This window comes from Pleurodeles waltl, chromosome 10 (assembly GCF_031143425.1).
Source record: "Pleurodeles waltl isolate 20211129_DDA chromosome 10, aPleWal1.hap1.20221129, whole genome shotgun sequence".
NCBI lineage: Eukaryota > Metazoa > Chordata > Amphibia > Caudata > Salamandridae > Pleurodeles > Pleurodeles waltl.
Genome location: NC_090449.1, coordinates 628518518 through 628543436, shown reverse-complemented (window position 1 = coordinate 628543436; position 24919 = coordinate 628518518). Strand labels below are relative to the sequence as shown.

The 24919-nt window shown below is 45.1% G+C and overlaps 1 protein-coding gene across 11 annotated transcripts in view; it reads left to right on the top strand.

Moving 5' to 3' along the window:
- KMT2C (lysine methyltransferase 2C) overlaps nucleotides 1-24919 on the top strand; it is a 1516687-nt gene that overhangs the window by 1140994 nt on the left and 350774 nt on the right. For all 11 annotated transcript variants that reach the window (XM_069211124.1, XM_069211114.1, XM_069211120.1 and 8 more), the window contains one exon: nucleotides 22949-23181. In XM_069211124.1, coding sequence (XP_069067225.1) covers nucleotides 22949-23181 — 233 coding nt within the window. The remainder of the gene's footprint in view (nucleotides 1-22948; nucleotides 23182-24919) is intronic.

Sequence of the window (24919 nt, the reverse complement as noted above, 5' to 3'; positions counted from 1 at the left end):
GTCTGCAGGGAGGGCCTTTACTCCCACTTTGTCATTGCAGGACGTCCTGGTATAAGTTTACTCCTTAGACTTTCCACCTTTGGAGAGGTACTACTTTGATAACTCTTCAAACCCTTCAGGGCCTGGCTTGAAGTGCCCATCATAAGGATAAGTTTCTTACCTTTGGTAATGCTCTTTCAGGTGGATACTCTAACCACAGATTCCTCACTGACACTTCCTCCCTATTATGGTTCTGAAAATGACTCAAATTAGGTTTGCAGTATCATGCTTTCAATCTGGTACAGTTGATCTGTGTCTGATGACCCACAAGAGTTTCAAAAGAAAATTTGTCATCAGCGCTCAGGAGTGGCACCTCTTTGCCATCACTTCTGTAGGTAGTGCAAAGCCACTGTGGAGTTCAGTGGCACCATACATTGATGCAATAGCTCTTGCTGAAAAAAATTGACTCAATCTGATGCCTTGGGAATTTAAAAGGTGAGGCAGCTGTAGTTCGAGTATCTACCATAGGAGCATTTCTTTAAAGGTAATTAACTTATAACGTGGAAGAGGTCTATGAGTAATGTAAGGTATTCGTACTCAATGTTAAATAGACCATAAATAAGGGTTGAGGGTTAAGCTACTGGCTGCTGTAGTCAAGGTCCCAGTCCTGTGATTCTTGGTATTACTTCTGCTTTGACGGTGGACGGTGACTCTGAAAGAAGCTTGTCCCCTGTGGGGCTGGCCAGGAACGGAGCGAGTAGCACTCCGCTCCCTGAAGTTACTTGAACCCCCACGGAGGGACAAGCCACAGCGGAAGGAGTTAAAAAAAAAAAAATTGATTCTGGAATTGGGTGTGCGTGGAGACCACTTCCTGCAAATCTTTTAGCTTCTTAGATCTCATATGTCCCCGAGAGCAAATTTGCACTGCCACTTGCTTATTTCCTGCTCCTGCCCACAGTCAGTGTTGCCGTGAGCTGGGAAGAGTGTTGGCTCCCGCTGTGCGTGTATTGACAGGTCATGAGGCTTTGGGTCTCCCCCACCCCCCTCTGTGGGTGCCCTGGGTGTCAATTTCCCTGCAGTGGCTACATTTGATGGTGGTCGCAAGGATAGGACCAGCTGGGGCCTGGGTGACCCTTAAGCTTTTGCAAGGGCTGTTTTTGAATTATATCCTCACGTTTTGATGCCTTAAAAGGGCAGGGGCACCTCAAGCATTTTCCTTCCGAGATTACGGGAGTTCCTGCAGTAGCCCCACTAAAGTTGAGCAGTGTTTTCAACCTTTTGACGTCTGTGGACCCTCACAACTGAGTCCTTACTGGAAGCCAGCGACCCCGGCATTAACATTCAGTGATTTGAACCGCAAAACAATGCTAAAAAATAAAATAAAATACAGAGCCATAAACCAATACACAAACGATATCACATTTTACTTAAATTTGCAAACAAAAATACATTTAAAAAAAATGTAATTTTAATATGAAGGTTGGAGCTTTTCGAAATTCAATTGAAGCCATGCATCATCCATACTTTATTCTGTTTGATGCACCTGTCCTTCTCCTACCAATCAATCGGAGAATACTGATTTAATTTTTAGCCTCCAAATTCAAATTCCTTGACATTTACAGTATGTTTTAAAATGTTTAATTGTACATTTAGCCACTTCATTTATATACACTTAATTATTTCGCAGCAGTCACGGACCCCCTTAGGAGGCTTCACGGGCATAATAAAGTATTTTTTCTTTTTATAAGTAAAAGAATCGGTTGGGCAATCATTTATTGGGTAGTGTTTGTTGCATACCTGCAAAGTGTGATACTAGCTCATACCACCTCCCCTGAGTAGACCTAGGAATGCTGTGTCTTTATACGCTGAGAGTCTGAAGTGCTAAAATGTGCTTCTTGGTTCCCAGTAGAAGAAAGGTTCAGACTTAGTACTTGCAAAGGCTCAAATCCCGCCCAACTAATTACCCACATCTGACGAATGTCTAGCTACAGATTCCTTACCTTAGAATTGCCCCAGACGTCAAACTGGATCTAGATGACCTTCTCTGAGTAGTACTCCTGCGTGCCAATCAGTGGCGTCTTTTGGCTCTGCGTGCATCATCTGACTGGAAGTGACATCTGTAGCACCTATAAAGGCGCCGCCTAGGCTTATTGACATCAGTACTTTTCTTTCCATGCCTGCCAGTGCTAATCTGGAGAACAGCTACCCTGTCAGTCTGTTTCTGTCTGAACGTTTTTCAATGTTTTTTCAAATCGTTTTTGAAGTTTTCCTCCTAATGTGGCAAGGATGTCATCAATGAGAGCCTGCTTCAGGCCTTGCAGGGCCTGTAATCGGCGATGTTGGTGATCGAGCTATATCTTGTATGTCTTTGGTGCCTCAAGCGCAATCATGACCCCAAGTTGTGCCGTGACTGCCACGCCATGAACCCATGGGCCTTGAAGGCGAGACCCCTCCCCAAGGGCTTTGAAGGCAAGACCCCTGTAGCTCCTGGTGGCTCGGCGTGCAACACCGCGAAGCTCAAGGTTCCAGTTGAGGGGAAGGTAGTCGTCGCAGAGTCCGAGATCCTCGTCTCTCTCAAAGTCGTTGGGCCACTTGGGTAAGTTCCATCATAAGAAGAAAAAGAAGTAAAAAAAGATCTTTGACTTCACCTCGTCCATTGGCTGACGAGACAAGGTCTGCATCAAGGCCTGTCTCTACAGTAGAGCCTGGGCTGACTCCGTGCCTCTCTGACTTTCTGGAAGCTAGAGCGACACCCGTCCAAATGAAAAAGTTATTTGAAGCTGTGCATGTAATTTTTGGGTGGGCCAACTCCTTCAGGATGGCTTCAGGCCCTGAGGGGTTAGTAGGGGCTCCTGGGATTCTGTGCCGGTGGGTACTACTCCAGTTGGGGCCGAGGATCATTTCCTGGATCTGGATAGGTGCCAGTCGTACCAACGTAAAAACTTCACCAACATCAGTTCTGGTGCTCTTGGCACTGCTCCCATTCTGATCGCCAACCCTGAAATGGGGCTGGAGGGGCGTTTATTTAACACAGTTTTTGGCACCATCTGGAGCCATGCCTTCCTAGTCAGAGCCTGAGCCTTATTCTTATGGGCTAGGACTCAGGAAGGTATAGGAGGGGTCACTGGACCCTGAAGGATACCAACCTGATGAAGACCCTGATATGGAATGATGTGAGGAAATGAGTGAAGCCAGTGGACTAGATACTTCTCCAGATACTGGTATGCTTTCTCCCCATATCAAGGCTATCGAGTAGGGGTCATCATTTGCTATGGTGGTGTGCAGATCGGCTGAGGTCCTTGACCTTCAGTTGCCCCAGGTGGCAGTCAAGAATAATATCTTGAAAGCGATGCCTCAACCAGGAGTCTTCCCCTCAGAACCACTACTCCCGTTCAATGAAGTCCTCACTGACGTCCTTCTGGAAACTTGGTTCAAACACAGCACAGGTGCTCCTGTGAATGGGGCGATTGATCGCCGCCATAGCCCCACTCCAGCAGATCCAAACTTCCACACCCAATGCCTCATTCCAAAGAACTTGTGGGTCCAAGCCTATAACTCCCATGTAAATCCTGGAGCATTCCCTACTGCATCCCCCAGCACAGGGAATCCAAGAGTCTGGACACTTTGTAGAAGATGTTTTCTACCACCAGCCTGGCATTGAGGTTGGTGAACATCTCATGACTTTTGGGCCGCTGCTTGGAGGAACTATGGCATACAGTTGCACTGATGCTGCCAATGGTCCCAGGGGAGGCATGGGCAATGTTTTTTCCAGTCTGTTGCCGACGGGAGAGATGCAGCAAAGTTCACCATTCATTATGGACTTGACATGACTGACTTGTTGGGCAGAGTGGTTTTATTAAAAGTAGCCCTGAGGAGCCACCCCTGACTGAGGACAAATGGCTTTTTGGGGTATGTACATTCATCTCTGATAGACATGCCCTTTCATGGCTCCCATCTTCAGGGACAATGTAGATTTGACGCTGGAGTGCTTCAAGGACAGTTTGGCTATGGACAGGTTTGTACCTTTCTATGGCTCCACGTCACCCACAATCTGCTTGTTGACTACTTTCCTGGCTACGGAACGGGCTACCAGCGGCGCCACTACCCTCCCAGCCACGGTACAGCATATGCCCTCCAGCCTCTTTCTGTCCGAGGGTGCAGTACCTACAGGCCTCATGGGTCAGGCAGTCAGGTCAGTCCACTATCCCCCGGCAGCTGCAGCATCCAAACTCCCCTAATATGCCCTCACACCATCATGGGCATCCAGTTGCTGGCAGGATTTGCCATCACCTGCCCCACTGGAAGTCCATAAATTCGGACAGAAGGGTTTTGCAGATCATCTTAAGGGGCTACTCCCTCCCCTTTGTGACCATTCCCATCCTGCCTGGTCACTGAGTGACGGGGCTGATGAACTGAGCTGTCCATGCCTAGCGAATCACATCCGGAGGTAGCGCAAAGCCTCTTTTAGCGGAGGGAAGAGCCTTGGTTAGATCTGTTCACCTCCGGCGAGAACGCGCAATGCCAGCAGTTTTGCACACTGCAGTTTCCAAGACGGTTCTTGCTTAAAGACGCTTTTCAATTCAAATGTAGCACAGGCCTCCTGTGTGGCCTTCCACTGATACCACTTCTGCCCAGAGTTCTCAAGAAGAATAAAAACTGGGCTCAGGTCATCCTTGTTGCTCCAGACTGGGCAGGGAGAGTCTGGTATCCCAAGCTCTACTGACCATGGCCATTGACCATCAAATCAGCCTGCTCAGTCGTGAAGATCTTCTGTTGTAGCAGCAGAGGAAAGTCTTCCACCTGACCTTGCGTGGAAACTGAGCGTCAACAATTGGGATCTTTCAACATTCCGTCTGAATTCTGTGATGGTGTACGAAAGTGATTCTTTTGACGTGGACACACACACCTACACACTCACTCACTCACTCTCTTCTCTCTCTTTCTCTTCTCTCGCTCGCTCTGTCTCACTCTCTGGTTTCTGGTGTAATTTCGACTGAAAGTGCACTGGGTTCCTGCTAACCAGCTCCCCAGTGCCAGATTTCTTTCCCCAAAACTGCAGTTATTTTTCTCAATTGCCAAAACTTTTAGCACCTGCTGTAAGCCACTAGTAAATGGTACCCCTGGTATCTAAGGTCTGCAGCACGGATTATGCCACCCTGAGGGTCCCCTCACCAAGCACATGACACACTGCCATGGCAGGCTGCATGTCTTGGTGTTGACAAAACTGAAAACACAACATGGCACACAGGTTCTGTGCCATGTCCCCTAACACTGCATGCAGTAATGTAAGTTGCTGCATCTAGCAGCCCTTACAGCACTAGGGCAGGGAGAATTATATTACATGTGAAGGCATATCTTCATGAGCAGATATGACCCTGCTATGTCTTTGTCGATTTTCAGACATAGTAAGTGGCCAGGGGAGCCATTTTAAATACATGTGATGGACACTGGTCACTACGAGTTTCCCCACCTTCATGATGGCTTCACTGAAGATAGGGATGTTTGGTAAAAAACATCTTGTATTGATGAACCCACACCGATGCCAGTGTGGGAGTTACCAATATATGTACCCAGAGGGCATCTTACAGGTGCCCGCTGAAAACCTACCAACTACTGCAGTGTTCACTGGCTAGTCCTGACCAGTTCAGCCACCCTTGCCACGTTTCTGACCCTCCAATCTCCTCCCCACCACCCCCAAAAGGTGAGGGACAGTGCTCTTGATGGTACAGAGCCTCTACCGGGCAGGTTGTTAGCACCTCAGCCAGGCAGAGTGGACATTCCATGGGGGAAAGCTTGTATCGTCTCCCTAAAGGTGGGCAGCCCATTGGCTGCTGCCTGGGACTCTCTTTAATATCCCTGAATTGAGTATTTAGGTGGCACCCCTGAACCCTAGAGCACAGATTCCGATGACCTAAGGTGAAGAAAAATAAGGAGAGACGTACCTGCAGAAGAGGAGAAGGAGGAGCAGCTGACCTGGTCCCAAGCCTGCCAGCCTGCTGCACTCCTCAACGGACTCGGCAAAAAAAAGATGTCTCGTCCTACAGCTGAACATTCAGAACGGAAGAAGGACGGCCTACTTCAAAAAACCCTCAAGTCTTCTGTGAGCAGTGGACCCAGCTTTAAGGCGAGGACTCTGCAGCCTCTGGAACCACAAAGTGCTGACACCTGAAGACACAACTGCACTCGCAGTCACCAACCCGAGGAGGAGTGGGCCTTAGGTGCCAGCAAGGTCTCCAAGCTGTCCAGAGTCCATGTTCATCGTGGTTTCACCCCTCCTGGACTCCCTGAAGTCACCTGCAGCCTCTACACACAGCCCCCCTCTCCCGCAGCCTCTGTGGTGAGAGAAACTCAATACCTAAAGCAACCACTGCATCAATCGCAGCCGGCTCTCATTGAAGTGGACCCTTGCTGTCAACTACGTCCCCAGCTCTCCTGACCTTGAGTCCTCAGTGGTTTTACCCCTCCTGGACTCCCTGACGATGTCTGCAGCCTCAGACCACAGGATTACACCCCCAAAATCATATGCCAAAGGACACCCCTACATCTGTCGCCCCTGGGCCTTGGAGAAAAGGACTAAAGGTGCACCTACGTCCCAGAGCAACTCACATTTGCAACCTATATGTTTTTTGACACAACTGCCCCCCCCCCCCCCCCCCCCTCCCCAACCTGGATCCTGGAGCCTAAATCCACTTAGACCAATCCCCATTGAATTACATTGGGCACCCGACACGTACTGCACTGCTGCAACCAGTCGCTCCAGTGCTTCCCATAGTGGCCGGTTGGTGTGATCCTGACCCTTGCCCAGTGTCTACTTTGTCTACAAGGTTGGTCCTCTGATTCGTCAATAAGTGCTTGTTTGCTGACTGTTTTCCTCCCATAGGTTAACATTTGTCAGGGAGACCAGATCCTTGGGGTATGCGCACGTTCCCAACATGTCCACCACCAGACAGCTCCTAGACTTTGATAGAATAATCACAGAGACTGAGAGATTAGGATGGGAACAGCTGGGAAGGAGACCTGTAGGAACCAAAAGGTTAAACGCACACAATATCAAGATTATATCACATTAATCTTTACTAGGCTATGATTCTATGCATTGTCATGCTGTAACCATGGACAACTTAAGCATAGACTAAATAACTAGGCCTCAAAACGTCTGGTTACCTGGGAAGGAATCAAGAATGATTAATACAACTTCTCAAATGAATCTCTTAATGAAAAGTTACACAGTGACTAGGAATATAAGAGCCCTCTAGAATTATGTTGTCAAAATCAAACATGTTTTTTTTGCATGAGGACAAGAAGAAAATCTGAACGTTTTCTGGAACACAATATGAGTTGTATTAAGGGACTTATTATGCACATATAATGTAACATCTAGAATTTTAACTCTTAGTTTTAAATGCAGAAACATGAATTGCGCACATTGCTGATTTCAACAAGAATATGCAAATGCCATGAAATCATCGCGCACACTGTAAGCAATCTGAAACATCAAGTTTTTATTTGCGGGAATGAATCCTGCGTCTTGCCGATTCAAATGTCACCTTGTAAATACCAAGAAATGGTTGCGCACAAGGAATATCAAGAGTTAAACACGAGAAATGAATTGCGCGTTTTGCCGATTCGGATGCCACCATGTAACTGCCAAGAAATGGTAGCGCACATTCACACGCACAAGGTAAATTCTCTCAACATGATTATTAGGCCCAAGAACTTGAATGCCTTCGAAAACAGGATCGGGGGCCCAGCCCGACCTCCATCTTACCGCCCTGATCAAGGATCACCAATACAAGCAAGGGCAAGGCCTGGAAGATCAAAGTAGGCCTCCGAAACAGGAGCTCAGGAAGTTGCTGCTGCTCTGCACCGGGACCTCTGAATAGTGGGCATGTGGAGCTGGGCTGGCTCCCTTATATAGAGTCTGGCCCAGCCCACAAACCACACCCAGTCATGCTGCAGAGAAAGCTTCTAGAAGGCCCTGGAAAGGGACCACACCCTGACACACTCTGAAAACCTGCAGCAATACATTGCAAATGAACAGTACTTATCAGCACCTTGAATATAAGTCGTCAGGATTAAACTCCACAATGCAAAAGGTTAAACAGCATATCAGCATAATGCATGAATTACATTATCTCATAAGTGCTGGGTTTTTGCATTCCAGTCGCCCGTAGAGCGCGCACTGCCCTGATGTTGACAACATTGAAGAATCCTGAAATTGCACTGAGTGTCTATTTTTGAAACTAAGAAGTATTTATGTTTGAAAACACACTTACCTTATAACAAAGTTCTTGGTTTTAAAGTTTATATAAGAAGTGTTATTTATTTAAATTGGTCTCAGGTTCCTTCTTTGAGTTGTCTCATTTATTGCCTCTGTGAGTACAACAAATGCTTAGCCCTACCCTCCGATATGCTTAACTGCTAACCCACACTACCATAAAATACAGCATTAGTCCCATCTACGTTTGCCTCTGCAATGTAACTGGGGATCCACTGGACTGTCAGCACAGTGTACTTCTTTTTAGTGCACCATATATTGATGGAACAGCGGTGGGGTCCACGACTTTGCATTTGCTGATACCACTTGGTCTATAGGTGACTACACGAGTAAACCCAAAAATTGCCTTTAGATAAATTGTGTTTTTTGAATTGGATATTTTTCCAAATTCTTAAAGGTAATTGTCAGGGCCCTATTTAAGTCCCTGTACCTTAACAATTTAAAAATCTTAAACCTACTTTAGTTAGGATTGCACAATTTTGTTAGGATTTTCTTTTCTCCATCTTAAAAAGGTCTCAACTCTAGAACACAACTGAGTACCACTGAGGGTGTGGATAAGGAGCTCAACCTTACCTCCAGCTTTCTCACAAGCAGTTAAGAGCCCTCGGTAAAGGGTACAGATTTAAGACAAGTTCAAACCCTACTTCTGTAAAGCTCCAGAAGCTGTTGGCAGAGTATGAGCAGGCCTATCCTACTGATGGAGTCACTGACCCTGCAGATCGAGACAGATTAAGTGAAGAGGAGGTTGTGGACCCTCCACTACTTGAAAGAGCGGAACCTGCACCCCACAAACAACCTAATGTGCCTAGAGCACCTCCTCTAGTGAGGTTGGATCAGGTGCCGTCAAGGTCCAGAGAAGAAGTCCCTGAAGAAGAGATTCTTTTAGAGAGACTAACTCAAAGAATTGCCGTGGAGGAAAGGAACTGGCCATAGAAAGGGCAGAGCAGAGATGGGTTTAGCACCCATGAATGGTGGCAGCAACTTTATATCTAGGGACAGAGTAGTGCACTCTGACCCCAGAATCCCAAAGGGATTGTCCCCCAGATATGAGGATGGTGATGTTATCACAAATGGTTCACGGCCTCTGAGAGGGCCTGTGTTGACAAAAAGCTTGACAAACAGCATTGGGGGCCTCTCCTTTGAGAAATGTTCTCAGGACAGTGCAGGAATGGTGAATGACTGCAAGGCTCTTGGACACCGAAATGGAGACCCTACCTGTCCACACAAACAAATGCCTCTTGTGCACCTGCAGTAAATGCAGTGGTAAGTCTCCTGATCGGATTCCAAGTAGGCCCTGACCATGTCATTGAGCCTACTGAGGCAAATCTAGTCTCACAGGTTGGGGTAGATGCAGCTACCCTGGCTGTCTATCTCAGTAATCTGGAGAGATACAGACAGCAGCCACATATTAATGGGACCAGGGTTGAAGCACTGAGAGACATTGTGCCAGTGTCACCATGGTGACTGAGCAACTGGTGTCCTAAGATCAATATTTGACTGGTGAGACATATACAATCCTCACTGATGATAATCAGACTAAGGTACATCCCGTAGTGCTGTTATCCTTAGAATGGGAAGGGGTTACTTGCCAGAAGAAAGTGGTGGTTTTCCCTGCAATACCTGTACAGTGTCTTCTGGGCAATGATCTGGAGTCCTTCGCATGGGCTGAGGTCAAAAGAAAGAACCATTCAGCTATGCTCGGTATACCTGAATAGGTAGGCATCAAAAGCCAGAGCACAAAGCAAAGCCCAGGGTGAAAAAGTAGAGTTGGAGTCTGGAATAATGGCCCAACCTACCAAGAGAAAGGGCAAGAAGACTAGGGGGCTAGCTTCAAAACACATGCCAGAGCAGGTTCCCTCTCCTCAGGGAGAAAACCTGTCAGCCCCAAAGGGAACTGAGCCCCAGGAGCTTGGGCCTTACACCGCAGGGCTCTTGGGCAGATCTATGTCCAGGACAGAGGACCTGTCCCACTGTTGAAGGCCTGAGACTGCAAACTGGTGATCAAGAAAAAGCAGTGGCTCTCACAGGACTTGATGGGAGGATGTACTCCTTTACACTGAGGCCAGAGATACCAAACCTGGTGCCACTAGGAGAATGGTAGTGCCTCAGTTTAGAGAGTTTCTCCTCACTTTGGCCCATGATGCCCCCTAGCTGGACATTTTGGCTGGACTAAAACATGAAGGAGGTTGGCGAACCACTTCTGCTGGCTAGGTATGTCCCAGAAGAAGAAGAAGATTTGTAACTCCTGTGCCACATATCAAGCTAGTGGCAAGACAGGTGGCCGCCCAAAGGCTCCCTTAATTTCACTTCCAGTAGTTGACGTTCCCTTTTAAATGGTAGGGATTGACATGCAACAAGGTTCCCTGAAGCAATTCCCCTTGAGAACTACTACTGCTCCTGCAGTAGCTAGGGCCCTCATTAGTATATTTACCAGAGGGGACTTTCCAAAGGAGGTGGTATCAGAAAGAGGTACAAACTTCATGTCTGGCTACCTGAAGCACATATGAGCTGAATGTGGGGTGACCTATAAGTTAACTACTGCATATCACCCTCCTCCAAACCAATGGCCTTGTTGAGAGGTTGAAAGTTATGATTGGTGGACTCCCTGAAAAACTCAGAAGGAGATGGGATGTCTTACTTCCATGCCTGCTTTTCACTTACAGGGAAGTGCCACAGAAGGGAGTAGGTTTCCCCCCCCTTTGAATTTCTGTTTGGATATCCTGTAAGGTGACCACTTTGTCTTGTAAAGGAGGGATGGGAGAGATCTCTCAGAGAGCCCCAAACAGGATATTGAGGACTATGTACTTGGCATTTGCACCAGAATGGCTGAGTACTTGGAAAAAGCATCTAAAAACCTTGTGGCCAGCCAAAAGCTCCAGAAGCTATGGTATGACCAGATGGCTGCACTCATGGAGTTCCAGTCTGGGCAGATATGGGTTTTGGAACCTCTGGCTCCTTGGACCCACCAAGATGAGTGGGGTGGACCCACCCTATCCTGGAGAGATAAGGGGAAGCCACCTATCTGGTGAACTTTGAATAGACTTCCTTTAGGTTCTTCTCCGAGTGGCATACCAAGTACTTTAGGCAGGATCAACACTCGATCTGTAACCTCTGCCTTTTCCCAAAACACGACAAGGCATCATGTGAAGCCTGCCTAACCTTCTGTTCTATAAAAGGCTCTTTGGCAGCAGCGGGATCATTGCTGGGCATATTCCACCATGCAAGCGCACCGAGCAGATGATGTGCCTGATATCTTCGGTGAGCAGTCGGTCAAGCTCCAACCAGAAGAGGACTTTGAAGACCCTGAAGCGCAAGTGGTGCTTATGGACATTCCAATACTATTTCCCAGCTTTGGGGAAGGCTCTGACTACGAGCCGCCACCATACCAACTTCCACCAAAACACCAACAATGGCTTACTGAATTCCACTGCCCTCGGGCCATGGAGGTATCCAAAAACAAAGGAGCAGCCGCACGTCCGTCGCCTAAGCAGACACCGAAAACCATCAGAAAGTCAGAGGCACTGGCCATGCTGTAGCCATCCTCTGTACCTCTGTAAATAAACGCAAACTTCCACACCGGAAAAGCACCAAAGGGCACTGGACCACAAAACATCTTCAGAACCAAAAATATCCTCGGCTCCGAAATCCTCTCTCCAGAGTCCTGACCCCAAGGGTAGATGAAAAATACAAACCATCCCCTTCTAACAAAAAACACTTCAAAAGCCATGTTATACTGGATTTGTTGGTAGTACATTCTGCCAGAAAACGGCCCAGTTTGTAGGTTTGTAGGGGACTGGAGAGGTTCCCTCCACTGATAAGGAGAGCAAAAAGTATGATGCAGCGGTATGTGTGTGGCCGCACAGGGAGCCAACCATTTCAGAACAGCAAATTCTGTGGCCTCTCAATATATGCCAAAGCCCAAAGGGATGAGATGCAAGAAGTACTCTGCAATCTCCCAGAACGAAACCGGCAAAGAGGGGAAGAGCTAGTGGAGGAAGACAAAATGATTTCTAATACCACCATACAATGTGCACTAAATGCGACAGATACATGGGAAGGTAATACCAGTGTCATCGACTGGTGCCACGCATGAGTTAGACTATCTGGTTTTATGGCTGATTTCCAACATCATCTGCTCAATTTACTATTTGATGTTGAACATTTGTTCAGAGCACAAATAGATTAAATACTTGAAAAAATAATAAGAAATTGATACTGCCAAGAACTCACTGCTACCCCAGCCGATATACCACCACGCACACAAACAATGTAAACAGAACATCTATCACTCCTACAGGAGGAGGTCCAAGATCTGCTTCAAAAAGTGCCCATAGAGCAGGTCCCAAAAGAACAGCAGGGACACGTTGTACTTACTGTACTTCCTCATTCCACTAAAAGATGGAACTTTAAGGCCTGTCCAGACCTCAAGCCTCTCAGAAAGTACATCCTCTCCGACCATTTTAATTTGGTAACAATACAAGAAATAATACCTTTGCTACAGCAGGGAGACTTTGTAACAGCCATAGATCTAAGACACCTACTTCCACATTTCAACACCTCCAACCCATCACTGATACCTCCAATTTCAAATAAGTGGTTAACATTACCAGTTCATAGTGTTGCCATTCGGAGTAACTACTGCAACAAGAGTATTCACAAAATGCCTCACGGTACTTGCAGCTCATCTCTGAAGGGCGGTGGCACTCAGGTGTTCCCATATCCAGATGACTGGCTGATCAAGAGTTCAAACAAACAGCAATGTCTGCAGGACACTCAAAAGGTAATTAACCTTCTACACAAATTAGATTTCACACTAAGTACAACAAAATCACACCTTCAACTCCTGTCGTTCTTAGGCGCAACCCAAAATTCTATTGCAGCCAAAGCTTATCCCTCTCCTTTAAGAGGACAAAAGTTTCAGCTAGCATTACCTCTTTTTCAGTCACATCATCAAATTCAAGTCAAAACAGTGATGAGTTTTCTCGGAATGATGGTGTCTTATATCTCTATAGTGTCACATACACTCCTGCACATGCACCTCCTTCAATGCTGCCTCCTGTAACAATGGTCTCAAGTGGTGGGGAACTTACAAAATATCTAGTATTGGTAGGGCCACAGACCCATTGCTCTCCTCCGTGGTGGAACAGCAACAACCTGTTGCATGGTCGGCCTTTCAAAGCCATCGTTCTGCAAGTGACCATTACCACAAATGCATCTCTACTAGGTTGAGGTGCCACACATTCAGGACCTCAAAATCCGCAGCCAATGATCTCCATCTCAGGTTTACTTACACATCAGTCACTTGGAGCTTCTTGTGATTCAGTTATCTCTCTGAGCTTTTCAGCAGCCTCCTCACCACAAAAGGGTTCTAGTCTGTACAGACAACATGACTGCAAAGTATTACATCCAAAAACAAGAGGACGCATTCTCCATACAACTCTCGTGCACAGCAGAACAGATATAACACTGAACCATACATCACAAAATTGACCTCATAGCAGAAAACGTACCAGAATGCAATAAGTGCACATCTGCAAAGTTGTGCACTTCGCAGATGTGCACTTGCTGTTGCATTCTGCTGAGCATGAATGGGAAATCGACACAACACTGCTTCAATCATTTTTTCAGTGGTGGGGAACCCCAGGGATAGACCTCTTCTCAACACAACAGAATATGAAGTGCCAAAGCTTTGCCTCCAGGTTGCTCCACCCACAGTCCAAAGGCAATTCCCTGTGGATCAACTGGTCAGAGATATTTGCATACGAATCCCCTCCTCCCCTCCCCCCCCCCCTCCACCCACTCATTCCTTACTGGTCCAAAAGCTCACACAAACATCCCTCCCCCTAATCCTAATAGCTCCAAGATGGGCCCAACAAGCATTGTTCACTGCCCTATTGCAACTATCAGTTGTGCCACACAAGAAACTGCCTCTTTGGCCACAGCTTTTGACTCAGGAACGGGAGAAAACAATCACACACTCAAATCCCAAACAGCTGAATCTAGCAATCTGGCTTCTGAAGTCTTAGATTTCGAATACCTCAGTCTACCACAAGAATGTATGACCATTCTAAAACAAGCTTGCAGGCCAACTACACGAGCTGCTGCGCAGCCAAATTGAAAAGGTTTGTCCATTACTGCCTAGTGAAACAAATACAACCACTTTCTCCTACAGTACAAGACCTTGTTTGTTACGTATTACATTTACAACAAGTAGGATTTGCATACACCTCAGTTAGACTACAGTTAGCAGCATTTGTTGCTTACATGCAAAACAGACAGCAAATGTCTCTGTTCAAAATTCCAAGAAGCAAACTGTAAGGAAATGGCTCCCTGTTGCAGTTACCCCCCACTTTTTGCCTGATACTGATGCTGACTTGACTGAGAAGTGTGCTGGGACCCTGCTAACCAGGCCCCAGCACGAGTGTTATTTCCCTTAAAATGTACCATTGTTTCCACAATTGGCATACCCCTGGAACACAGATAAGTCCAGTGGTACCAAGGGCCCTGTGACTAGGGAAGGTCCCTAAGGGCTGCAGCATATGTTGTGCCACCCTAAGGGACCCCTCACCTAGATTGTGTGTGTTGGTGGGGAGAAAAAGACAAAGTCAACATGGCATCCCCCTCAGGATGCCATGCCCACAAAATACTGCCTGTGGCATAGATAAGTCACCCCTCTAGCAGGCCTTACAGCCCTAAGGCAGGGTGCACTATACCACAGGTGAGGGCATAGCTGCATGAGCAATATGCCCCCACAGTGTCTAAGTCTATTCTTAGACATTGTAAGTACAGTGTGGCCATATTAAGTATATGGTCTGGGAATTTGTCAAAAACGAACTCCACAGCTCCATAATGGCTACACTGAATACTGATGCCAGTGTTGGATTTATTTTAAAAAATGCACACAGAGGTCATCTTAGAGATGCCCCCTGTATTTTACCCAATCCTTCAGTGCAGGACTGACTGGTCTGTGCCAGCCTGCTGCTGCTGCGAGACGAGTTTCTGACCCCATGGGGTGAGGGCCTTTGTGCCCTCTGAGGCCAGAAACAAAGCCTGCTCTGGGTGGAGGTGCTTAACACCTCCCCCCTGCAAGAACTGTAACACCTAGCAGTGAGCCTCAAAGGCTCAAGCTTCATGTTACAATGCCCCAGGGCACTCCAGCTAGTGGAGATGCCCGCCCCCCTGGACACAGCCCCCACGTTTGGCAGCAAGTCCAGGGGAGATAATGAGAAAAACAAGGAGTTGTCACCCACCAGTCAGGACAGCCCCTAAGGTGTCCTGAGCTGAGGTGACCCCTGCCTTTAGAAATCCTCCATCTTGATTTTGGAGGATTCCTCCAATAGGAATAGGGATGTGCCCCCCCTCCCCTCAGGGAGGAGGCACAAGGAGGGTGTAGCCACCCTCAAGGAGAGTAGCCATTGGCTACTGCCCCCCAGACTTAAACACACCCCTAAATGTAGTATTTAGGGGGACCCCAGAACCGAGGAAATCAGATTCCTGCAACCTGAAGAAAGAAGGACTGCTGACCTACAAGCCTGCAGAGAAGGAGGAAGACGACAACTGATTTGGCCCCAGCCCTACCGGCCTGTCTCCAACTTAGAAAACTTGCTCCAGCGACGCACCCGAAAGAGACCAGCGACCTCTGAAGCCTCAGAGGACTGCCCTGGACTACAGGACCAAGAAACTCCCGTGAATAGCGGCCCTGTTCAAAACCTGTAACTTCTAAAGACTTCACGTTTCCCGCCAGAAGCGTGAGACGCCCCCAGCGCGACCTGCAGAAAACCTACATCTCGGGGAGCCCGTGAGTAACCAGAGACGACCCCCCCTGAGCCCCCACAGCGACGCCTGCAGAGAGAATCCAGAGGCTCCCCCTGACCACGACTGCCTGTAACAAGGGACCTGACGCCTGGAACCAACACTGCACCTGCAGCCCCCAGGACCTGAAGGAACCGAACTTCAGTGCAAGAGCGACCCCCAGGCGACCCTCTGCTTAGCCCAGGTGGGGGCTGTCCTGAGAAGCCCCCCCTGTGCCTGCCTGCAACGCTAGAGTGACCCCCGGTTCCCTCCATTGTTTTCAATCTAAAACCCGAAGCCTGCTTGGCTCACTGCACCCGACCTCCCCCATGCCACTGAGGGTGTACTTTGTGTGCCTTCTCGTGTCCCTCCCCCCACCCCCCGGTGCGCTAAAAAAAAAAAATGGTCTGCCCCCGAGGATGCAAGTACTTACCTGCTGGCAGATTGGATCCAGAGCGCCCCTGTTCCCCATAGGCACCTATGTGTTTTGGGCACCTCTTTGACCTCTGCACCTGACCGGCCCTGAGCTGCTGGTGTGGTAACTTTGGGGTAGCCTTGAACCCCCAACGTGGGCTGCCTATGCCCCAACTTTGAAACTTGTAAGTGTTTTACTTACCTTCAAAACTAACCTTTACTTACCTCCCCCAGGAACTGTTGATTTTTGCACTGTGGCCACTTTTGAAATAGCTTATTGCCATTTTTACAAAGACTGTACATGATATTGTGTTCATTCAAAGTTCCTAAAGTATCTAAGTGAAGTACCTTACATTTAAAGTGTTTGATGTAAATCTTGAACATGTGGTTCTTAAAATAAACTAAGAGAATATATTTTTCAATATAAAAACCTATTGGCCTGGAGTAAGTCTTTGAGTGTGTGTTCCTCATTTATTGCCTGTGTGTGTGTACAACAAATGCTTAACACTAACTACCCTCTGATAAGCCTACTGCTCAACCACACTACCACAAGATAGAGCATTAGAATTATCTACTTTTGCCAATATCTTACCTCTAAGGGGAACCCTTGGACTCTGTGCACACTATTTCTTACTTTGAAATAGTATATACAGAGGCAACTTCCTACACAAACCATCTATAGAAGGACTAAAGAGTCATTAGCCCCCTCACCCCCCCCCCCCCCGCACCAGTCTCGAACCTTAATATATATCTCTCACCAGACTCATGGGTCTGCCTTTTGAACCACTACATTCATGTGATTTACAGTTCCTCACATGGAAAGTAGCATTCGTAGTAGCTATTACATCTCTTGCGAGAATAAGTGAGCTTCCAGCACTCACTTTAGCAGAACCTTTCTTCCAAATCTATCTCGATAAAGTAGTACTTAGACAAAACCCTAAGTTTATCCTTCTACGGTGGTTTCTGCATTCCACGCAAACTAAAAAACGGAGCTACCAGTATTCTTTCCTAAACCAGATTCTGTAGCACAAAGAGCCCTACACACCCTTGGTGTTAAAAGAGCACAAATTTACTGCTTCGAGAGAACAAGACCCTTTGCAAAACACAATAACGCTTCATTGTTTTTCCTAACTCACAAAAGGGTTCCCCTAACTCAAAAGCAGGAATTGCAAGTTGGATAGTAAGATATATTCAAACCTGCTACCACAAAGCTAAATGGTTGCTGCCCGCAACTCCTGGGGCTCACTCCACTCGTAAGAAAGGAGCCTTCCATTAACAAATATCTGCAAAGCAGCAACTTGGAATAATGCACATAAATTAATAAAACACTACTGTTACTGGATGTCTTAGCTAATTAACAATCTACAGTGGGTCAAGCTGTGTTACAAACACTTTTTCAAACACCTATGTCTGCCACAAGCTAGCCACCGACTTTGGGTAGCACTGCTTTACATTCTATGCTAAGCATATCACAGCCAATACATGCTACGAATGGAATGTTACTTACCCTGTAAGCATCTATTCATAATGTGAAGTGATGTAGATTCGTATGCACCGACTCTCCTCCCCAGAAGCAAATGGCTGACGTACACTTCTCGCCTCAAACACTTAACCTTGTCTTAAACTATGCCTGCATGTTAATCCTTTCTGAAACTCTGCTACTCCTATCCTAAATTCCAACTTGGAGATCTACACACGGGTGTTGACATTTCTTTGTGCTCCCTGTCAGAATGAGAGTAAAAATCAAGCAGGAAACTGATGTTGGTGCGCAGGCATGGCGCTTGTAAACAGCGCCTCTGTCACTTCCTGGGCAGAGTAAAGCCTACGCAGAGCATGCTGTAACACTATTATGAAAAGGTCTAGAACCAGTCTGGCACTAGGGCAATGTTCTTAAGGTGAGGAATCAGGAGTTATAGTATTCACCAGAAAGAGCATTACTGAAGATAAGTAACTTATTCTTCTATGCACCTCTTTGAGTTTCACATAAATCACTGAAAAGAAAATACCAGTTACTGACGTGAATTATCACAGTTGATTCATTAAATCTGCATTAACAAAGTCATTGAGTTTTAAACTGGGGTGCCCATGGAATGTGTAATTTAATAAAGACGACCTGGGATGGCTATGGTGACATTAGATAAGGCTATAGACTTAGCTAGTGAAATAGAATGAAGGAAATGTTCTCAACTAATTTGCATACTGCTCACAGTGCGAACAAGTTACTAAGAAAAAGTGACCATTCCAGTAAAGGTAAAAAGACAAAGTACAGATGTGGTAGGAAAAGCAATAGTTGAGAAATTCCTACGTTTGCCCTGCTTTTGATAAGTCATGCACAAAAGCAGGAAAAAGGGCGATCTGCCAGGGGTGAAGTGTTTCTAAGACAATGTGTTGGCATGTGGTGTGTATTCACATGGCAGGAGTTTAGTCTGAGTACTGAACATTCTAAGGGACAGAAATATAACACTAAAGGCTCGAAAATGCACACTGTGGGTTGATTGTTATCTGGGAATCGACGTCATGGAGGATTTTTGGTGGTCCGACCTGGGGGGGGTGGGGGGGGGGGGGGGTGTATAAATCTGTGAGTCCGTGCAAGTTGCATGCCATCAGTTACAAATCCCAGGTCACTGTGCCCAGACCTGTGGAGTTGATTACAATGGCAGAAAGGGTTTGGGTAAAGTTGGGGGTAGACATCACGGGCCCAATAAATGTGCTGAAGAGAAGCATTTAGTATAGGATTGTCGTTGACTCTTTTTCTTTGTGACTGTGCCCCTAGCATGAAGTTAATTAGGTTCCTTGACACCTTGTTCAACACAGAGAAGATATCGGGCAAAATAGTTAACATGCAGTGGTGCACAATTCATGTTTGGTGAATTTGTGTTGTATTTGGCCCACCTGGGGATCACGCAGTCCAATGCATCTCTGTACCACCCTCGAATTAATGAGTTTTCGACAGAGGTTATAAGGTTCCAAAGGACAATTTTCAGCTCAGCTGTCAATTTCCAACAGATTGGACTGAATAAAGGAGTAAATGGAAATTCTGTGGGCTTTTTCCACCACACACAATTCTGAAATCGAAGTTTCACCTTTTGTTCTGTTGGTGGCAAGGTTATCTCCATCAAGATAGTGTACCCCTGGGTGGGTAAGCCATTTTTTCCTGGTGACAAGCTATTGAGTTTACCGAGCAAAAGAAAGGGTGCACAGTTGAAATATGCTATCACTGCTGGATGTTATTCCCGAAGGAATATCCACGTTTTCTGAGCCTAAGACGGTTGTGGGAGTGAAAAAGTGTGCAGTGAGACCTAATGACTGGAAGTTGTGAAACAAGGAGGCATTGTGGTGCTGGCGAAGAATATTGTTGTCACTTGCTCTTAGACAATAGTATTAAAGGACAGGTGTGGAAGAGAGCAAGAGCATGTGTCAAGTCCGAGATGGAGTGAAGATTCTCTTCACGTCGGAAGAGAACTCACCTGGAGAGTGGGGACCCAGTAGAACAAAAGTCCTTCAGTGAAGAGAAATGATTGTCTTGTGATGTGCGTAATTACTGTTATCTGTGTTTTTTGTGTTTTTGGTTGTGTTTTTGTTCTGGGTGGGATTTATTTTACATGGTAAAGCATTTTCATGTTTGAGTCTTTTTTTCTATAAAGGGTCAGATGTGTTGGGATATTTAAGTTAACAGATGTGCTTATGGAACTTAGAATTAAAATGTGTAGATGTCGATGTGGAATGGAACGAGTTGGGTGTCAGTTGCTCCATGTGCCTCACCGCATGTACCTTACAGAATAAAGACGTTTCGGTGACTCACTTGCCTGGACTTAGTTCTTACTAGTTTATATTTCGTGCGGTTCATGCACAGATAAGCAAATAAAACAAAGCAACTTATCCGCTACAGCCATCAGTCTGCATACAGGTACATAAGCACACACATCATCGTAGCAACAGGCCCTCATGTGTACATTCAGCAGAGATTCAATCACAAGTACTCACAACTGCAATCACCAGTCTACACCGACAAAACAGAACTATATTACACAGTGTAGGTACCGAAAGCAAACAATAGTAAATGCAGAAGTCTCTATAAGCTTTTGAAACACTCCGTCGACATGATTTTATTATGATACAAAAAACTGCAAACACTGAAAATTACCAACTTATAAAAGTTCTGAAAACTCAAAAGAAACACTGTGAATTTCACAACAAATACACTGAAAACATAAAATAACTTTGTAAGTATGAGCTAAATAGCACAGTGTTATAACTGCATCGGTTCTTAACGGTAACATATGTGATTAAAACCAACCTTTCTTATTTTAGACTGTGTTTCCATCTTTATAGAATCTACCAGTGTATAATGCATTCACTTAATCACTAATCTGTGCTACAACCTACGTACCTTCTAGCTTTCCAGCTTTGTCTTCCCTTACTGCATTATCTGCAATCCTGGAGATAAAACTTTGCTGCTGTGCTTCTTGTGACCTTGTGCTTCTTTTCTGCTCCCTCAATCTACTTCCCCTAATTGTTTGCACATTAATGTTTAAATGGAGACCAGCTCAGCGTGCCTAGGTCATGCATTCAGGGACGACTGGCTGGTATATGCCTTGAACACACTGAATCCGCTGAAAGTCTCAGTGGGTATGGGGGGGGGGGGGGGGTCAAGCATCAAAAGATGATTTGTTAGTCGCTAGCCTGACGAGGCAGAGAGTTACCAATGGACATTAAACTACTTGCCATTATTACTGATACTCGAATTCACTATAACATACAGGTGAGTACTGTAATTATGCTATTGTGCATTATAAAATACAAAGAAACTTCAATGTTCTTACTAAAATGCTTTTCACAAGACATCAGTAATGGAAAAAGATTTACAATTAGACAGTAGCTAATGATGTTGCCTTTTGTTTCGTCGCTATTTTCCTATTGACACATTTACTATCTCTTTTGGTCCCTTCTCCAACTGATCCTTCACCATTGACAGCTTTGGTTCCCTGTGTCTGCAATATCTTCTCTAAGATAACCTCATCCAACTCCCTGAAAGTGCCAACCTTTTCTCAGTCACTACTTTCATTGAAATCCATTTCTTGCATCATGGAGAAGCCTGCTTTAGGGAACTTCATATTAGCAGTGTGGTTCATTTGTCTGGAAAGTATTGCACTAACCTCAGAACGTAGATCCAAAGGGGAAAGGGATATGGAAAAGGAGAAGATATCTTTGACCACCTCTGAATAAAGGCATCTGTATAGCTCACTCAGATCGGCAACCCATGTCTATGTGGTTTTCGCCTACTTGGAGTATTATTCGTTTATAGTAAACAGCATGGCATTCTACTATATGCAGAACTTTGGAAAGACTTGGCATTATCATAGCTGCAATGGTAGTGCATTTTAAAACTGAGGACCATACACCGGTCCTGTTTTTATTGGATACTACTTAAGTCTTCTGTAACCCCACAGAAATTAGATCCATGCTGCTTTGGTCTGCTACCAATAGATTTTTATAGATGTTTCCTGGAAATAAAACTGCCATTTCCGTTGGTGAGTAAAACAATTCCTAGGCTGCAGGTCCAGGAAGCTGCCATAATCCTCATTTCAACAACTTAAAAAGAGGTGACTAGATGTGCTGAGAATGTCAATGTGATTTCACAACCATCCACCTTTGACACTGCACCTGTATGTTAGTTATTTTTTTTATTATTAGAAATATCATTAACATACCTATTAGAAAAGATGTACATAGCTACAGTGGTGGTATCTACGGGTTGTGGATGTATGGTATTTAACATAGTCAAGAGGGCTAGCTTTTGGCTTTGTATAGTTTTTTCCAATGTATGGCTGTGATTGGCAAGGGCAGATGTGGTACATAAAGCATGAGATCCAGATTGATAAACAGAGTTTAGTACTGCAGCGTTCACTTTATGAAGTTGACAACTTGAGATCTTGTCATGCAGTAAGATCTTTTGAGCTCCATTTTGTCACCCTCGCCCTTAAAAAAGATAAAATGGAGGTGTTAAGGTTTGTTAAGAAAATCTCTATCAAAACATTGTAGGCACACACATTAGAGGTGTTGGTGTGAAGGTTTTGACATGCTGCATTATTGAGTTCATATTAGGTTAATCTTATAAAGTCTAGTATTATTCATCCTTCTCTTAAAAGACCATGTGCAGAAATATGTTACGGAAAGGAAAATTAACTAGTCTTTTTTTCAGAATTCCAAATATTACTGTCTTCACGTAAATTAACATATTTCATATTACCTGCTTCTCTCTGTAAGTTTAATGTGGTCCTTTCAAGATTCATGTAATCTCTTTTTAAGCCGCTTCACATTTTGGATTTTTTTCTGGTAAGTTATTATATTTTTTGGGGCGAATACCCAAAGTGTATTAAATTCTGAGCTGGTAGCTTATGCAAGCCAATAATAGACGTTCCATAGGGCATAATCTGTAGACCTTTATTAAAATTTACTTTTTGCATTTTGATGTGTTTCCCACAGACGATTCACAAAAAAAACAATATGAGGAATGGCTTCAGGAAACACAGCAGCTGCTTCAAATGCAGCAGAAGTTCCTGGAAGAGCAAATTGGAGCCCACAGAAAATCCAAAAAAGCCCTCTCTGCTAAGCAGCGTACGGCCAAAAAAGCTGGTCGGGAGCTTCCAGAGGAGGATGCAGAACAACTTAAGCATGTTATTGAACAGCAAACTATGGTTCAAAAACAGCTAGAGCAGGTAACTAATTGTATGACAATTGTATGCTTATGTGAGTACCATCGTATTTTACTATAATGCATTCGGTATTGTATTGTGAAAGTAATGTTGCATTTTCTTGTAAACATTAGCACATATTCACTTTCAAATTCTGGCGTTTTCAGTTGAGGATCCCAAACACAGATTGCCTTGTCCAACATCCAAAGCTCTCTTTTATGAAATCACCAGATGTCAGTCTACCTCATGGAAGCAGTAAAATTATTTCAGTTTTGTTGACATCGTTCTCATTTGCCTGTAGATGGTTTATTTTCCCTTATCTTCTGATCTAGCTGTTTGACAATTTGAATCTCCATGCTAAAGCTACCACAAACCAAAGTACATAACTTAAATAAGATTTGACATCTCCCTTTCTGACTGATTCTACTCAATCTTCCGATGCTCTCCTCTGAACCTTTCCTTCACCTCTGCATATTCATAATCCTTTTTTCTGTGTCTAGATCTCACCACCCTCGAGAAAATCATCTCATGGTATAGAGCTCTATGCAGAAGACGCCAAAATAATCTTCTCATATCCATTCTTAACTCCCCCACCTTCACTTCCCGATCTCAGATTGTCTAACTGCATTAAGGCACTTGATTGCTCACCAAAACGAAACTTTCCTTTCCAGCTTTACCAACTCCAAGAAGAGCACGACACCTACCTTGTTCCTGTCTAAGAGACTCACACTGGCTTTCTCTGCCTGCATCCCCAGTGTTGACTTCATGTTGACACCAGTTCTGAAGAACATCATGAAGTACTAGTTCCTGCACTGATGCTAAATTATCCCCAGCTTTAATTCATTTTTCCAATTACACCCAGCTAAATCACTAATGTCATAAATAAAATGTTGAAGTGCAACAACCTCCTGGCTGGTCTACCCCAACTCACATTGTCCCCCTTTTACAAAGCAGTCAGTTCCACTACCTGCACCCTGCTCAAACTCTCCAAACTCAGTTTCCGCTACCAGCAAGCTGCTGTGTACAGAGCTCAGTATACATTACTAATTGTGTCTTGATAGCGCAAATCATAAACTTTACAGTCAGCCAGGAAAAACATGCTAGCTTCACCTAAACCCACTAGTATCGATCATCGAGCCTCCTTATCCTTCTACGTTGGAATGTGTTAAGGGCATGGGTCATCACTTCAATCTTACAGTTCGAAACTACTTACAAATCCACCTTCTTTAAATGGATATCCCAAGAAACTCACCACCACCGCTAGTTACTTTCGTTCCTTAACTCCTTAAGAGTGGCTCAGTATCTTCGTTTGTCGTTGTCTCAGTCTGTGTAGCAAATACTAACCATCATAATTTCTTTCCATATAATAATTATCTGTGTAACCACCAAAACTGTTCTTCTGTGCTTTTTATACGTTTTGTGGTAGAGATGCCAACTGTGAACCAATACATTATATGGGCAAGGATTACTTTTATTCTGAGGCCATCAACACCCTACCCAGCTTCTGTGTTACACCAGGTTATTTTTCTCTTGGTATTAGAAGAGGGCATCTCATTAGTTAGGAAAAATTTAGTTTTTTTTTTGTTACCTTTGTCATTCACAATGCAATTAAAACACTGCAATTAAATTTTTTAAATTAGTAGCACCACATTAGTTTGGTATGTTAAAGGGGCCACTCAGTGTTTAAAAAAAAATGTTATCTTCCCAATCTTGTGTCGCTAACATTTAACAACAATAAGCATTCAATAATGTTCTTCTGTTT